General features: G+C 37.8%; 1 protein-coding gene across 16 annotated transcripts in view; it reads left to right on the top strand.

Moving 5' to 3' along the window:
• The window catches only part of SNTG2 (syntrophin gamma 2), a 484,887-nt gene that overhangs the window by 343,697 nt on the left and 122,543 nt on the right, over nt 1–18,647 (top strand). For 14 of the 16 annotated variants that reach the window (XM_077153049.1, XM_077153052.1, XM_077153057.1 and 11 more), the window contains one exon: nt 2,594–2,710. The exons of the other annotated variants lie outside the window; for them this stretch is intronic. In XM_077153049.1, coding sequence (XP_077009164.1) covers nt 2,594–2,710 — 117 coding nt within the window. The remainder of the gene's footprint in view (nt 1–2,593; nt 2,711–18,647) is intronic. 16 annotated transcript variants of the gene reach the window in all.

Here is an 18,647-nt window from a genome sequence, read left to right on the forward strand (position 1 = left end):
CAAAATAGATTTGTGCAGTAGGTTGCGTTACTCCCATTTTATAGGTAAGGACATTAAAACATAGAGGTTAGGCACATTGCCAGCATCACACCATGAGCAGTGAGGAGACAGAAACTCAGAAGGACTTTGGACTTGTGCCCAGAGTTCTTGTCACTGAAGCAGGAGTGCCTGTTGCCTGCTTTGAGTGTTGTCCCAGGGATGCAAACCCTTCAACTAATATGGCACCCCGACAGAAAACAGAGAAATCCACTGAGTATAGTTCTAGCACTATAATGCAACTCCTTAGCTTTTAGAACCTTGCAATGAGAGAAAAAAAAAAAAATCCAGGCTACAAACTGTGTAGTTTTAGATCCCAAGTCACAATCATGATTTGGTTTAGAAAACTTCAGCAGATATTTAGTACCACTTAACCAGGTTTAGCAAAATCATTGTAAACTAACTTATTTATTTAATTACAACTTATTTAATGCCATTATGCCCAGTCTTCATAAAACAGAGGCATTTATTTGAAAAAACCCCTGGCCCAATATTGTTTTCCTTGTTATATAAAAGTCACTATATTTGCAATTCGTTGTTTTAGTAACTGTGCTTAAAATTAATCCTATCTTAAATAAACTATACATGTCATTACACTCGTGCAGTAATGAGTTGCGAATTAAATATTGGCCCATTGAGTTCATGTTAATTTTAGAAACATCAAGCCTCCGTTAAATTAAATAGGAAAATGAAAGGAATTTCAGCAATGGAAGATGGGCACACCTTATGATTTGTAGCAATGTTAATGTTGGCACTATAACCAATAAATATGTTTACCTATGACAAAACCAGATAAAAAGGAAGACAACTCAATTATATATTTGTAATAATCTGTGTATTTAGTGTCAAATCCACAGGACGTTCAAAAAGTTGATTCTGTATTAACGGTTTTGCAGCGTAGCAATGCCATCTGAATAATATACTACTTGCCTCCTACCTACCAGCACGTGGCGAAGCATTTTCCTATGGTATAGTATTAAATTCTCACAATAATCAAATGAGGGAGATCATTCTAGTCCCATCTGATGATGAAAAAAAATTGAGGCTCAGCAAAATCAAATGTGTCCCAAGATTGCATGCAAAATAAAAAATGTCTTGTATTATAACAGCAGCACTATTACATTAATATGGATCCTGTGTCATCATGGGGCTGACTATAGTTAAACCCAAAAAGAACTTAAAAGTTCAAGAACCAGTGAAATCTCTGGGTTACTTTCAAAAGCTTTATAATACGAAGTATAGCCAGATCAGAAAAAGTTAAAATATAGAATGTTTTTAATTCTTTGTATTCAACCCTCAAAACCATAGTAATATTGACCATTTTGCTATGACTGCAATTCCCCTTACTACAGCATTTCTTAATTTTTTATTTTCCATCACTAGAGATACCATATGTGGAAATCTGATTTTTATAAAAAAGGTTCGTCTGATGTCTTGAGGTTTAAACCAGCCTGTCACTGACCTTCTCAGAAGTATTTCGGCCAGGTCTAAGAGGGAAAACTGGCAGTGGTTTGTCAAGTAAAAAAGAAAATTGAAGCAAGAAATTAAGTACCTTGAATCATTCTAGTTGGTATTTCATTCACTCAGACAATGTCTTTTGAGCACACATGAGATAAGTACTGATTTCTCAGACTTCAAGGATGCCTAAGCCATGGGGGGCCCCCACTGTGAAACAGTTCTAAGAAAGCTTCACTTCATAATGTGAATTGTCTATAATAAATAGGATTGTCTATGAAGAATTTATTTTATCTTTTTAATTTTCAAGCTTCTTTAAATATTTACTGCATATGATTATGTTTTTTAACTGGTTTCCTTAACATGGCAAAAGGAGAAAATAAAAAAATGAAATTACTCTTATCACTTACTATGTCAAATGTTTCAAAATAAAATATTAGATAAGACAAATTTTTGCTTAATAATTTGAATTTATGGGCTGAATTCTTAAATTGCATTACCACTTCCATTAAGTTTTGGAATCATATTCTGATTTATATAATTTGCATTTTTGTTCCAAGAATAAATATTCAAAGTCATTTGTACGAATCTAATATTTTTGTATTATTTTCACTGTGTTTAGGGATTTGAACTGAAAAAGAAAGACTTAAATTTTTCTACCTATGGCAGCTTCTATGTTTACTAGAGATACAGAATATCTATTTAACTGTTTTTATAAGTTTACAAAAAGCTGTGAAATTCTAGTCCTTCACAGAATGTGATTCGATATCGTGTTCTTTAAAAATTCATGAAACACACAACTCTGAAGCAGCAGAGAAGTCCATTATTGATCAAAGCTAAGATTATATAGATGCTCGTATATAGAATCTGACCCAATACAGAACTTTGAATGTTCAGGTCAAGATATTAAACATTCGTATCATGTACACTTTGGTTGGTAATTCAGAAATCGAGCTAGAGATTTCTTCAGGTTTCTCCCTTCTACTGATTTTGTGTGTGCTGAAATAGAGGACAACTTGTTTAATGTTTGCTCTTTCTGCTCCTGTGACAATATGCTCTTATTAAGGCTTGGTTTTTAATTTTCAGAGGTTTCCCTCTGCAGGTTGTACATATGGGGTGGGTAAATGAGAGACTCCAAGGAACTGACCCCTCTCAAACCTTCAGATACAAGTTCCTGGCACTGAAAGGCTCATCCTTCTACATTTTCAACACCCCTCCGGTAAGGGCAACTTTGAACTTCAATGGGGAAGGGGAGCGGGGGGCAGTTTGTTGATGAAGTGATTTATATTAGAGGAGCAATAATTAAATCTGATGTTTTTGAGAGGTCATGACAGACATGCTCTGCCTGCCATTCTCCTCTTTACCTAACTGTCTGGAAGTTATTCGGTTTGTGATTTAACTGGCTGTTTTTTACACCAAATTGGTAAATTAATTCATTTCTTTCTCTCAATTCAAGTACCTGTTACTATATTATGAAGTTTTTTTCCTGCTTAGAATATCAGCTTGGTCATGAGGTGCGAGTGCAGAAAGCTCTATGTCTTAGTAATCAACGATATGACTAAAAAGCTAACAAAAGTACCTTCCCTTTCAGGTATTTCTAATTTAATGACCAAACACTGGAAATTTAAAAGCTACTCTTTCCCCCATATCTTTCAAAGTTTTATTAAAATAAATGAATGTCCAACTTTAGTAGAGCTCATAATATATATGTAATGCTGAATGTTATAATTCTTCAATTTTATGTACCAATTCTACCCACGCCACTCTTCCAAAACTGATCAAATACAGTGTGGGGTCTCTGCCTAGAAGTTTAGCAGTTAAAGTGATTTTACTTTTTGTGACTCTGAAAATCACAACTAGAATCAAATAACAAAACCTAGTAGCTTTCAGTTATATAAGAAAATAGGATACAAGTTTTATATGATGTTGACTGACTTTCTGCCATATTAAAAGTAAATAAAAAGGCAACCAATGTGCTGTGATCATCTGAGATGATCTCGTTAGGGGAAACTGGGTAAAGTGTATACAGGAATTCTCCATTATTATAGCTGCAACTTGTCTTTAAAACAAAAATTATTCCAAAATAAAAGTTTATTACAAAAAAAGAAAACCAAACCTGTACTCACCAATGAAAAGAAAACATGTGCTTATTGTCACGATCACAGCACATTTGATTTTAAAAAACTGAGAAATTAACATTGGTGCTACATTACAGACTCTATTTAGATTTTACCAGTTTTTCCATGGATGGAAATTCCATTCCACAATCCAAACCAGGACAACCAGTTGCATTTAGTACATACATTTTTTCAATTAAGAAATGCTGTGACTTTACTAGCTTTTACTAAGTAAAAAATCATCTATGTATTTGCCTAAATAATTGAATTCTCCTCAAGACAAATTGAGTACCGTTCTTTCAAATTCTTTGCTAAACATGGCTTATATGGTTTCATCCAACAAAGTAACACTAGAAAGAACTTGAAATTTTTGGAAGAAATGTAAAAATAACTGCAAATAAACTCGGTCACCTCAATTCAGGCTATGCAGTGAAGTATGAGCAGCCTGGGAATATGATTTATGAGTCTGAGAGTGTGGGCATCAATAATCCATACTTGTTGTTACTGCTCCAAGTAGAAGGACCTCATACATTACCATTAGAGACTAAAAAGCACCGCAGAGAAGCTCAGCACCTAATTTGAATTTGTGAGGAAAGGAAAGTATCTCAGCTTCACAGCCATCTGACTGAAGAATATTCAGCTCATCTGCTGAGACTAAGAGGCATTTCTACCCTCTTCAGGACTAGAGGAAAAAGTAAGAAGTGACAAAATGTTCCCTGATTGCACAACTAAAAGTTTTTTTAGGAATCTTAGTGTTTCTTTTCTGATTAATTAATAAGACTCTCAATGCATGATTGCTCTCCACATACAAAAGTCTAAATTTAGAGGAATTTTTTAAATAGATGATCGACATTCTGTGCCTGTGAGGAAACACTAGTTAATACCTATTCCCTGGCAGTTTCAACTTCACTGAGAGAAATTCTCATATTTTTTTTTGAGCCCCGCAGTACGATGGACAATGTAATACTTTTTTATTATTAATGCTTTGTTTTGCTTGTTTAGTTTAAAATTCAGTGTCCAATTTTCTTTGCATTGATCCATGTCACAAACGCTGCATCATCCAAATAAACTGCCTGACCTCAATACCTCAAATTTACCCGAAGCAAGCAATGCCACCTTTTACTACATTAAATACCTTGTTTCGAAATTTGAAACGTGTTCAAACCTCTGCTCTAAGGAAAATGAACAACCGACAAATTGAAATTAAGATGACACCAAGGGCACTACAACCTGCATTATGTTCTGTCTGTGAGACTTCCTTAATTTCTCCCTGTGTTTCTACCACAAAGCACTGCTTTATCATTATATTCTTTTGCTTTCTTCCTTTTTTTAAGCTATCATACCTTCTAAATTATGTTCATTTTACGAAAATTTGTAATATACTGCCTCTTTTCACAAACCTTATGTCTGCCAGATTCTGAGGAATTTAAACTGAAATATCTTGAGTTTAGAGCTGCCAAAGTTCAGTTTACGTGGTAGACTGGAAAGGGCAGTCATCATGATGAGTTTGATGGTTACGGTTCTATTCCCAGCTCTGCCATTATTCTGTCTTCCAACTTTAGTTTCCTCTGTGAAACTAATTGAAACTTCCCGCTTCTGTTACCGATAAATCCAAGTTTCAGTGAATCCAGTGCTGTGTGAGCGGCATGGGAGAGTCGAAGCACTGCAGTGAATCTCTAACTCAGTCCTCAGGAGCAGTTTGCACCTTGAGAGCTGACTTTCTACATAATCCTCATAAAGCTATTTAGCCTCCTTACGACCGTTCATTAAAGTCCCATGTGAATTGATAATTTCATCTGATCATTAGAGCCCTATATGACTAATACTCTAGAAACTTCAGAAATTGCGTATTATGAATCAGTTGCACCTGCAGCTCACCCTCTTTTCTGTTGGGCCGTGGTTTCGAGAGAGCCTTTGCAGAAACCCAGGCACCTTGTAAGAAGTGCTTATGTTCTCAAAAGTAACTTTCTCTTCAGGTGTAATGAGCATAGAGCATCAACTCCAGATAAAAGTGTTGGATCTGCTTAATCAAATTTTTAAATATATGATTTCCGGTGTATGTCGGTTTCATTATTCAGAGAAATATAATGGTGATCTCAACTTACCAGAACCCTACTTTCATGATATTGTTATTACTTCTGCTCTATTTTTATTTTCATTTACAGAATTTTTAAATCCTTGAAAATATTAGGTAATATATCCTAACGCTTAAATTATATTAAATTTCATAAACAGTTATACGTACTATTCTTTGTTCTTTTAAGAGTGTTGGTTGAGGACATATGCATGGGCAGGTATTGCATAATATTGCATAAGGCCAGGTCCTGGAAAATGTGCTTTTCTGAAATGAGGATGTGGGACATTTATTTTCAAAAGGTTCATTTCATAGAAATAGGGAAAAAGAAATAAAAAATAAGAAGAGCTAATTACTCCCAAGGGCAACTAAAAGCTAATTAAAAAGAATAAAGCTAAATAAAAACTAACTAAAATGAATATGTGTTCGTAAAATGCAAAATTCGAAAAGTATCTTGATGTTGGAAAACTAATGAAAAGTTGTCAACAGATGGTTATTCGAATTAAAGGTAGGGTCTCTGCATCCAGCTGAAGTAGAATATTGCTGAGGTGTGCTTCTGTCCAAGTAAACACATGTCAATCTGATTTTCACTGTTTTTTTGGCATAACAATAGCACATACTTTCAGTCTCACAAGTGTACCAGCTATATTTTAAATCATATGTTCAGTTGCCAGATGGTGATCAACTTATGCAAGCATTGCTGAAAAGAAATAACATGGAAGTAACTATTTTTGCCATCAAACGTAAAATCACTACTCCTCTCTCTGAAGTTTTGAAGACCTTTGGAAAGTACATATTATTGAAAACCTGGTCCACAATGTTTGTGGCAATCTGTAAAGCAAGCTTTTAATCCTTAAAAGGAATTTCAGGATAGGTTTATAAAACACATCAACAAAAAAAAATTCAATTTATTACATAGCCCATCATACATTCTTTAGAAAGTGTACAAATTACTTAGAACTGAAATCATTGCTTGACTCAAAGACAATATTCCAGAGAAAAAGGATCAAGGCTTTCACTCGAACATGTTGTCTTAGCTCATTTGAGCTGAAGAAAGTAACTTCTGCGAGAGGAAAATAAACCCCTCCTTCTCCCCAATTTTTCTTATTAAAAAGCCATTTAAAGTCTTGGTGTTGCTAAAACCAAAAACTCTCATTTCCCCAACATGTAAATCTTAAGGTGATGCAAGTGGTCACTTCTCTTCTGGAAGGAGTTTGACCATGTTCCAGGTTCTCTTCTGTCAGTGAACCTGCCTTGTCGTTTCAGGTTTCAAGAACTGAAAAGGACTGCTGCTGAAGTTATTCAGAGTCAGAAGTATTATCTCAAAAGCCCTGTAGTGGGCTTTTGGGCAGGTTATGTGATTCATGTAGCATCAGTGTGATGTGGATTTAGTAAATTATGAAATTTCAAGCCTCTGCATCTCCAAAATGGGATTTATAAGAATAGAACCTTCCTCATAGATGTGTGTTGAAGAATAATTAATCCATGAGAAATTCTTAGTGCAGGGCCAAGTACATAGTAAGCCCTTGGTAAACATTTTTATTATCTGATGTACTCAGAAACAAGGGACATGGAATCTCATTCCTTTGCTCTACCATAATTGCAGCACAGAATAGTCACTTCCCTCTGTACATCCACTTGCTTTTCTGGCCAGCATCAATTTATTTTGTCATACTTTATACTTCTTTTACCCATTGTTTCTACTTACTCATAATTTCTGCTTACCCATAATCTCAGTTCATTCATTGCTATCTAGACCTCACCTGTGACCATATTGGCAGGAGAGGATAGAGTAGTGGTTAGTAATGTGGGCTTTACATTCAGACAGATCTACAGTTCAATGCCATTGACAAGCTATGGAATTTTGGGCGAGTTACTTAATCTCTCTGTTCCTCAGGTTTCGTGTCTATCAGATTGAGTGATAATAGCACCTACCTCACAACATTGTTGTATTGTTTAAATAAGACAGTGCATGTCAGATGTTTAGCACCATACCTCATATGGTGTGTGGTAGTTAGATTCAGTTGTCAACTTGGCAAGGTGAAGGCACCTAGTTTTGTTACTGTGGACATGAGCCAATAGTATGTGAACCTCATCTGTTGCTGATTACGTCTGCAGTTGGCTAGGAGGCGTGCCTGCTGCAATGAATGACGTTTGACTTAATTGGCTGCTGCTTAAATGAGAGATCGCAATGTAGCACAGCCAAAGCAGCTCGGCATTCCTCATCTCAGCACTCGCAGCTCAGCCCAGGCCTTTGGAGATGCAGAGAGGAATCACCCCGGGGAAAGTTGATTGGAACCCAAAGGCCTGGAGAGAAGGCCAGCAGACCATCCTGTGCCTTCCCACGTAAGAAAGAACCTCAGTGGAAAGTTAGCTGCCTTTCCTCTGAAGAACTAACAAAATAAATTCCCTTTTATTAAAAGCCAATCCATTTCTGGTATGTTGCATTCCGGCAATTAGCAAACTAGAACATGGTATAAATGTTCAATAAATGTACATGGTTGACATTTGTTAGTATTGTCATTTCAACTTCAGCTCCTCCTCGATGCTGCCTAATTTAACTCATGTTTTCAAATTCCAGTCCCAGAGGTGAACATCTGATTGACTGAGCTGATGCAGTTTCTGAGCAGAGCTAAGACTTTCATGTCAAGTTATCTCAGTAGCATTGAAAGGCCAGGAATAGGCTGCTTATGCATCATATTTCCACCTTGGTTGGGGAAGGTCTGATCACATGGCAGGGTCTTTGAGCAGGACATTTTTCTTTAAAGGGACTTGGGTATGATAGGCCCTGCCATGATCCACCATAATTCCAAGTGTTGTCAGCATGACCTGGAGCCACGTTTACCGAATGACCTCTGTCACAGAACTCAGAACTCAGCTATTCCATAAAATCCTAATAGGCAGTCAACTAGAAAAATAATTTCCAATGGATTTTGAAAAACAATGGTTGTAAACAGTTAACAAGGGTTTTTAGTTTAGTTTAGTTTCGTTTTGGTTTACGTGGAAATTCTGTATTGGGCTCTCCAAGGTAGGCGTAGCAGCCAGCATTTACCATTTACAACCCAGCAAGTTATGAGTTAAATTGTGCCCAGGGCCCAACAGAGGTAAGTCAGCAATAAAAACACAAACACTTTCATATTCCCTCATAGTTTATACAGTATTTTACTGCACTTTATATCATTTGATTCCTGAAATAGTTCAAAAGGATCCTTTATTTCATTGCTAAAAATTATATGCGTAGAAGTAACTTTCCCAAGAATGTACATTTTTTTCTAGTTTTGGAAAGTTCTTTCTTTTCCCTATAGTTACACTTATAAACAGCAGAAAGGCGGTGTTTAGTTTACCCTGGACATGGGTGAAATATATCTTCATTTTACAGCAGCAGATATTTTATGGTACACCTACTACCATGCGGCAAGTTCTGTAATAATTACCAGGGGTACAACAACAATTAAAACAAGACATCAAGGACCTCACAGTGTAGTGAGAATCCAACAAGATCGTTTTAACAAATTTGATAATGCCCTTTATGCATAACTTACTTAAATATAGTTTCTGAGATTACATGTTTTCTGTTCAACAACAGACATGTACATAAATGTCACACACTAAGTGGAGAAACACAGCAAATGAAAATAGGGACGTTTTTCTTGAGGAAGGGGAAGGACAGTGTTGCTTTGGAAGAGGATAAAAGCCACTGATAAGGGATGTTCTTTGATCTAATGTTTTTTCCATTTAAATGTGGACACAACAGCATTTAATATGATATAAATATCAGCCTTGGCATTTTACAGACCCACTTTCAAAGTCTTGAGTATTTAATATAAAACTCTAAATGTAAGAAGAGTAAAACATTTTGTTTCTGGAAGAAAGGGCTGTGAAATTGTTCTGCCACTCAGCCTGTTTTTGGTTCCTGGGCTGCTCAAGCAAATACCTTACAATGATTCAACTGAATGGGACTTTATGTGCTCACAGTTTTAAAGTTACGAAAAAAAGTCCAAATGAAGATATCATGATGGCAACACTTTCTCCCAAAAGACTGTGGTGTCCCGGGGACTGGCTGTCAGTGATCCTTGGTCCTTAGCTAATCACAAGGCAAGGAACACAGTGGCATCTCTTGGCCTCCCCTGTTTCTTCTGGGTTCCATTGATGTTCAGCTCCTGGCTGTTCCCTCTGTGGCTTCCTCTTTGTCTGAATTTCATACTCTTATGTATGATTCCTGTAATAGGAATAAGACCCATCCTGATTTAGGTGGGCCACACCTTAACTGAAGTAGCCTCATCAAAAGCTCCTACTTAAATGGGTTCACACCCAAAGGAATGGATTAGATTTAAGAACATGCTTAAACAGCTTCAAACCTTGCTTCTTTATCCTAGTTGATAATATCAGATGGATGACTTTTTTAGAGACAAAATCTGAGAGCTTGCCTTATTGTTATTATAACTGTTTTATCATAGACACTTACTGTGATATAACACAGAGGAAACAGAAACATATTTTAATTTTTACTAACAAATTGAGCAACCACATCTACATATATCTGTTTCTTCATTTGACTTTTGCTTTTACAAATTTAGGTCATGGGTAAATAAAATAGTAAATGTATTTGCTCAGTTTAAGGGTTATTTAAAACTTTAGTCAAAATTATTTCCTAAGAGATTGTGGATTACATTAACTACATTTATGCTGGAATACTTTGAAGGTAAATTTAAAATAAAAACTGGAGGGAGGGGGTTTTGTTGTTGTTTTAATATTTTAAATTGTTGCTTTTCCCAGATATGACTTACTAGTCCTATTCATTCCTATTGGAAAGTCAAAGAGAATTGGAGAGTCAAAAGAGAAACTTTGTGGGTGATATCTCCTCATTAGTGAAGCTGAACTGAACTAAAAAAGTCAATTTAGTAGATGTTTAATTCTGTCTTGGTGCTTTTGCATGCCACAGTTTATTTCTGGAGGAATTCCAGATGTTCCACATCATTGACATTTGCTGGACAGTATAAGTTGTCTTTCAGAACAGAGTTTAGCCATTTGCCACATCTAGTTCCAGACCAACACATAGAACCAGCCTGTAATTACATTTCACAGGGAAATTCAGTTGTAAAGTAAATATGTTAAAGTATATTGCCTATAGCTATTCTTCCTGGTACTTGTTTCCATAATTTGTTTTAAAGCTTACATACACTTAAAAAAATGTAGTAAATGTAGCTAAAGAACTTTTTCCCAGTATTCATTCATATTTTGTTCAGTTGTAAACTATGAGCATCTACATTTGATTTCAGAATCATTGATTTAAAAGAATCCTAATGTATCTGTATCTAAATTTAAAAACTTGTTTCTTTTCTTCAATGCTGTGCTGTGACTATGGAATTCTCTTCTTAATTTGTGTGCTTTCATTTGGTTGAAATGTAGATGCTTTTACCTTAGCCATGAGATTGTTTATCACTCAAGCTTTATGATTAGTACATTATCAACAAAGGCAAGTCATCCTGCTACTGGGGATCTGAAAGTATGACTAAGTTTTAGGAAAGAACTGGCAGGCTAAGGAAGCACTGGAGCATTTTGGTAAAGGTGGTAGAAAATATTTCAGAAGTACATGAAATGATATATATGTATATATAAGTGTAAGTTACATTTCTATATGTTTTATGATAAAACTAAAAATCCCAAGCTTTTCACCAAAATATACGAACTATCAACACGTACTAGTGCTTTGCTGTGCTTCATTTGTTCCCTAACTTCCTTAACTCTTCTTCAGTCACTCTGTAGCTCGGCGATGGTTTTTCCATGGTTCCATGTACATTCTTGTTCATTTAAATTATTTGAAAGCAATGTAAAAACAAACAAGCAAGCACAAAACCTAGCAAATATCCTATGACAGTCTTTCAGTATCCATGCCCAACAGCTACAATCTTTAGGCTTCTCTCTCCACCTCTTGCATTCTCTTTCTCTCTCTCTTCTTTTTCATTCTCTCTCTCTCCTCTACCCAACCCTCCTCTCCCCTCCTGTCCCCTTCCCTTCCCTCCTCTCTTCCTTTACCTCTTTTGTAATACCTCAGAGACAGTTTCACCTTTTTTACAAAAGACTACACCTTACCTTTTTAGTAACTTATTCCTCCCACCCATGTTTTCCTATAAATGTCACCTATCATCTCTTTCTCCTTCTAAGTAAAGGTACACCTGAAATTTCCTAACTGGAGTTTATTTCGTTAACATTCCTAATAATTTTGAAGGAGATGACTCACCACTATCCTCCTTCTCTTTTCTCAAAGTCATTATAGGAAATTATTTTGATAATTGTGTTTTTTGATGACATGATGAAAAGAGTAAGGCCATTTTTACATACTTTGGTACCATAATTTTACTTTAAAAGAATAACAAGCCCCAGATTTGTCTAGGAAGTAATTTTCAAGATGCAGTATACCCATAATAATTGTATTAGTCCCACATGCGTTTGCCAATAGCACCAGATTTAAGGTACCCAGATGTTAATCTAAATTTTATGCACCTATGCAAAATTATCTGTTGACAATTTAGCTTCTCAGATCACTTAAACATGAAGACTTCATTATCCTCAAAACAACCTGTAGTTTCATGATTTGAATTTTTGAATGTAAATATAAATTTGTTCATTACATCAATATAGCACCACACAGTTTATAGAGCTCTTGAATATAGTAGTATTTATGAAACATGTTTAGACGCCTTCACACATAGAAATGCATACCACATAATGCTAATAGACTGGATGTGGATGTGTGTGAATTAAAGAGTTGAGAGTGATTCCAGTGGAGTGAATGGTGGTGCCCTTTATTGAACGAAGCATGAGGGAAGAGGCCAGGTAGTAAATTAGGAGTAAATCAGGAATTTAGTTTGGGGTGTTTCTAAGTTTGAAATGTCAGACAATAACAAAAATGAGATTTCTGAGTAGAGTCAGATATACCAGTCTGAAGTTCATGGAAAATATCTAGGCTTGTGATACAAATTTTGGAGGCATCAGTGCATAGATGGTACCTGTTCTAGTTTGCAAGCTGACAGAATGCAGTGTACCAAAAATAGAATGGCTTTTGAAAAGGGGAATTTATTAAGTTACAAGTTTACAGTTCTAAGACTGTGAAAATGTCCAAATTAAAGAAAGGTTATAGAAATATCCAATCTAAGGCATCCAGGGAAAGATACCTTGGTTCAAGAAGGCTGACAACATTCAGGGTTTCTCTCTCAATTGGAAAGGCACATAGCGATGTCTGCTAGCTTTCTCTCCAGGCTTCTTGTTTCATGAAGCTCCCCCTGGGTATTTTCCTTCTTAATCTCCAAAGGCCTATGGCTGCATGAGCTCTCATGGCTCTTATGGCTCTGAAGCTTTTTCTAAAATGTTTCCTCTTTTAAAAGATTCTGGTTAACTCATCAAGGCTCACCTGGAATGGGTGGAGTCACATCTCCCTCTAATCAAATGTTAATACCCAGAGTTAGGTGTGTACATCATGCAGATAATCTAATCAGTTTTCCAAACTACAGGCTACAGTACTGAATAAGGATTAAAAGAATCCACTGCCTCCATAAAATGGATCAGGATTAAAACATGGCTTTTCTAGAGGACATAATCCCTTCATACCGGTACAGTCCCTAATGCTGTGAGATGGAATGAGCTCTGAAGTCCAACTAAATGAATTCCTCATGATTGACAAGATAAAGAAGTCACCCATTTCTGCTGAATCCGGGTGATTTCCATTGGTCATCAATACCATTAGTACATAGGAAAGAATGAAAAGATGAAGGTAATTGGATTTATAAAGAAATATTCAATCCAAAAGTTAGATTGAATTGACATGTTTTATTTTACATTTACTAATATCTTCATATACTTTTAAAATTTCTGGAAACTTGAACTGCCATTTCCAAACCTCACTTGTAAAATGAGAATGAAATTAATGGCTACCTAGAAAAATAAATTAATGGCTACCCTATTTGACAAGGTTATTGTGAGATTCAAATGGCATGATTTATATGAAAGTTTTCCTTATTGATAAAATGCTAGAAATGTCATTTATTTATTCTCCACTGAAGTGTGAGCTTCTCAGCATTGTACCCATTCTTGTATCCACTTCATCTACCTTCATGCATAGCATAAAAGAAGATGCTCTTTAAATTAAGTATTGGTTGAATTTAAAAAATAAATATTGGGAGGGTGTCAAAGATTGACATTTTATGTATTTGAGCAATGTTATCAAAAGTCATTTTTGTTTGTTTATTTGAAGAGCACGCCCACAAATTTGGAAACATTTTTCAATTTAAAAGTCATCACAAAGCAAATTCCACAATAAAGCAAAAGGCAGGCTATTTAAGAGTGTTTCAAGCATTTGAGTGTAAAGGAAAAAGTGGAATAAGAGCATGTGCAGTACCCCTACAATCCAGTGAAACATGGAACGTGTATCTGACCTCCCTCCTTTCTCTAAGGATAAGTTGGTTTCACTGCATAAACAGTGCGATGTTGATGCATCACCTCCCACGTGGTTTTGTAAAGACTTCTAAGAGTTAATGTCAGTAAAGTTAGCAATGGCAACTGTGATGGTTAAGTTCTGGCTATAGTCTCCAGTTGTTTGGCCAAGCAAGTCCTGGCCTGAGTATTACTGTAAGGGTATTTTGTGAATCTACTGGTGTCATGGTTAGGGACAGGTGTCAACTTGGCCAAGTTGTGGTACCTGTTCATCTGATTGGGCAAGCGCTTGCCTGTCTGTTGCAATGAGGACATTTCATAGGATTAGGTCATGATCACGTCAGCTACATCCACAGCTGATTCCATTTGTAATCAGCCAAAGGGGAGTGTCTTCTGCAATTAGTGATGCTAAATGCAATCATGGGAAGCCTTTTAAGAAGGACTCAGAGGAGACAGGTTGCATTCCTGCTTTGGCTGGTGATCCTCTCCTGTGAAGTTCGTCCAGGCTATCCATTGGAGTCATCGGCTTCGCAGCCTGCCCTTTGGATTTTGGACTCTGCGTTCCTACGGTCACGTGAGACACTTTCATAAATTTTATATTTGCAAGTGTTCCCTGTTGGTTCTGTTTCTCTAGAGAACCCTAACTAATACATCTTGGTACCGGGAGTGGTTCTTAAGGAACAGAATCTTAAAAATGGGTTTTTATGAATGGTTTTCTACTCTGACTGGGCTCAGAGACACTAAGGACTCTGATTCCCGTAATCAGAATGACACTCCCAATCCATGGACTGAGTTGGCAAAGGAGATAGTCAAAATATCATCATTCGATTCTCCTAATGCTTCGCTTGTACGAAGCCAGACTCTGGGGGATAATGTTTTTGACACCTTTACAGAGTTTTGTAGGAATAAGAGTTATAGAGATGTTGGTTGGTTGTTGTTAGATACACTGTCTACATTAAAGGGTGAAAGGGATGGGCTTAAGGCTTCAAACAAGAAGCTTAAGTGCCGTCTGAAAGATGTAGAGGTTTCTATGAGTATCCTGAAGGAAAATTTTATTTCCTGTAGCCGTAGACTTGAGACCTCTGAAAATCAGACTCAGAATCTTATTGTTAAAGTAGCAACTTTACAACGTAAACTGAAATCTCAGTCTTGCATGGTGTCTGCCGTTAAAGTGAGGGCATTGATTGGAAAGGAGTGGGACCCTGAAAAATGGGATGGTGACATGTGGATTGATAATGATGTTGGGGGTGAGGTTGAAACCCTAGACCATGCTGAGCCTTCTTTAGATAACCCTGTAATAGTCTGCCCTGAGGACATAGCCGCCTCACCTCCAGCCTGCCTTGAGGAATTGGCCACCCAACCTCCTCCTGAAGGGATTAGCCCTAGAGTTATTAATCCTGTTTCACCAGATGAAACTGCAAATGAAAGCCCTGAAGCAAATGGCTTGGAAGATATTTCTAATTCTTTTCATGACCCATCCCCACCACCCCTCATTTCTTCTAGACCTATAACTAGACTAAAGTCCCAACAGGCCCCTAAAGGTGAGGTACAAAGTATCACACATGAGGAGATACGTTATACTCCAAAAGAACTGTGTGAGTTTTCCAATTCATATAGACAGAAATCAGGGGAATATGTGTGGCAATGGATTTTAAGAGTGTGGGATAATGGTGGGAGGAATATAAGGCTGGATCAGGCTGAATTTATTGATATGGGCCCACTAAGCAGAGATTCTGCATTCAATGTTATAGCTAGAGCAGTTAAAAAAGGTGTTAACAGCTTGTTTGGGTGGTTGGTTAAAACATGGATCAAAAGATGGCCAACATTACCTGAGGTTGAAATGCCAGAACTGCCCTGGTATAATGTAGATGAGGGGATCCAGAGGCTTAGAGAGATTGGGATGTTAGAGTGGATTTATCATGCAAAGCCTGCTCTTACACCCCAGGAATGTCCAGAGGATGCACCTTTTACCAGAACAGTGAGAAATAAATTTGTGAGACTAGCACCATCATCCCTCAAGAGCTCTGTGGTTGCACTTCTTTGTAGGTCAGATATTACTGTAGGAACTGCTGTCACTGAGCTGGAGTCCTTAAACACAATGGGGATGACAGGATCCCGAGTTGGCAGAAGCCAGGTGGCAGCACTTAATCACCAAAGACAGGGTAGACGTGGGTATTATAATAGACAACAAACTCAAAGGAGGCATCAAAATTATATGACACGCAGAGATTTGTGGCATTGGCTAGTAAATCATGGGGTGCCTAGAAATACAATAGAAGGGCAGCCTACTAAATTCTTGTTGGAGCTGTATAAACAAAAGAGTTCTAGGTCAAAGGAACAGAAGTCTAACCTGAATTACAAAAACACAGAGTCATGGCCCCTTAACCAATTTCCAGACTTGAAACAATTTACAGACCCTGAGCCCCTTGAATGAAGGGGAGGCCAGGTCCCTATGGGGAAGAAACCTGTTACACTGCCACAAATTTATACTGTTAACCTTCCTCTAACTCTTCCCCAAGGAGACCGACGGCCTTTTACCAGGGTAACTGTGCATTGGGGAAAAGGAAATGATCAGATATTTCGGGGATTATTAGACACTGGTTCAGAAGTGACATTAATTCCAGGGGACCCAAAACGTCACTCTGGACCACCAGTCAGAGTGGGGGCTTATGGAGGCCAGGTGATCAATGGAGTTTTAGCTCAGATCCGTCTCACAGTGGGTCCAGTGGGCCCCCGGACCCATCCTGTAGTTATTTCCCCAGTTCCGGAATGTATAATTGGCATAGACATACTGAGCAACTGGCAGAATCCCCACGTTGGTTCTCTAACTCGTGCAGTGAGGGCTATTATGGTGGGAAAGGCCAAGTGGATAAGATGACCCGTTCTATGGATACCAGTCAGCCTCTTTCCCCAGCAACTCCTGTTATTGCCCAATGGGCTCATGAACAAAGTGGTCATGGTGGTAGGGATGGAGGTTATGCATGGGCTCAGCAACATGGACTTCCACTCACCAAGGCTGACCTGGCTACAGCCACTGTTGAGTGCCCAATCTGCCAGCAGAAGAGACCCACACTCAGCCCTCGATATGGCACCATTCCCCGAGGTGACCAGCCAGCTACATGGTGGCAGGTTGATTACATTGGACCACTCCCTTCATGGAAGGGGCAGCGATTTGTTCTAACTGGAATAGACACATACTCTGGATATGGGTTTGCTTTCCCTGCACACAATGCTTCTGCCAAAACTACTATCCGTGGGCTTACGGAATGCCTTATCCATCATCATGGTATTCCACATAGCATTGCTTCGGATCAAGGAACACACTTCACAGCAAATGAAGTGCAAGAATGGGCACATGCTCATGGAATTCTCTGGTCTTACCATGTTCCCCATCATCCAGAAGCTGCTGGATTGATAGAACGGTGGAATGGCCTTTTGAAAACTCAATTACAGTGCCAACTAGGTGGCAAAAACTTGAAAGGCTGGGGTAATGTTCTCCAGGAAGCTGTGTATGCTCTGAATCAGCGTCCACTGTATGGTGCTGTTTCTCCCATAGCCAGGATCCATGGGTCCAGGAACCAAGGGGTGGAAATGGGTATGGTGCCACTCACTATTACTCCTAGTGATCCACTAGGAAAATTTTTGCTTCCTGTCCCTGCTACCCTGAGTTCTGCTGGTCTACAGGTTTTAGTTCCAAAATGGGGTGTGCTTTCTCCAGGAGAAAAAACAGTGATACCACTGAACTGGAAGTTAAGATTGCCACCTGGCCACTTTGGGCTACTTATGCCTCTGGATCAACACACCAAGAAGGGGATTACATTATTGTCTGGGGTAATTGACCCTGACTATCAGCAGGAAGTAGGACTGCAACTACATAATGGAGGTAAAGAAGAGTTTTCTTGGAATATAGGAGATCCCCTGGGGCGTCTATTAGTACTACCATGCCCTGTGATTAAAATCAATGGAAAACTGCAACAACACAATCCAGGCAGGACCACTAATGGCTCTGAGACTTCAGGAATGAAGGTTTGGGTCACCCCACCAGGCAAAGAACCACGGCCAGCTGAAGTGCTTGCTGAGGGGAAATGGAACATGGAATGGGTAGTGGAAGAAGGTAGTGATAAATATGAACTTCGACCACGTGATCAGTTACAGAAACGAGGACTGTAATGCTGTTTTGTTTGTGTTATACTATTTAAGTTGTAAGATATCAAGTTTAAGAATGAATGTTGCCCAAGGATTTGCACGCTATTCTGGAGAGATTTAATGTGTTTCCAGTTATATGCAGGACAGTTGAGTATTGTCAGGTAAAAGAAAAAATGTGTGCTTGTTTTCATTTGGAAATTAAGTATGGTCTAAGGTGATATATATATATATATATATATATATATATATATATATATGTGCCAAGTTGACAAGGGGTGGACTGTCATGGTTAGGGACAGGTGTTAACTTGGCCAAGTTGTGGTATCTGTTCATCTGATTGGGCAAGTGCTGGCCTGTCTGTTGCAATGAGGACATTTCATAGGATTAGG

This window comes from Tamandua tetradactyla, chromosome 3 (genome assembly GCF_023851605.1).
Source record: "Tamandua tetradactyla isolate mTamTet1 chromosome 3, mTamTet1.pri, whole genome shotgun sequence".
Classification (NCBI taxonomy): domain Eukaryota; kingdom Metazoa; phylum Chordata; class Mammalia; order Pilosa; family Myrmecophagidae; genus Tamandua; species Tamandua tetradactyla.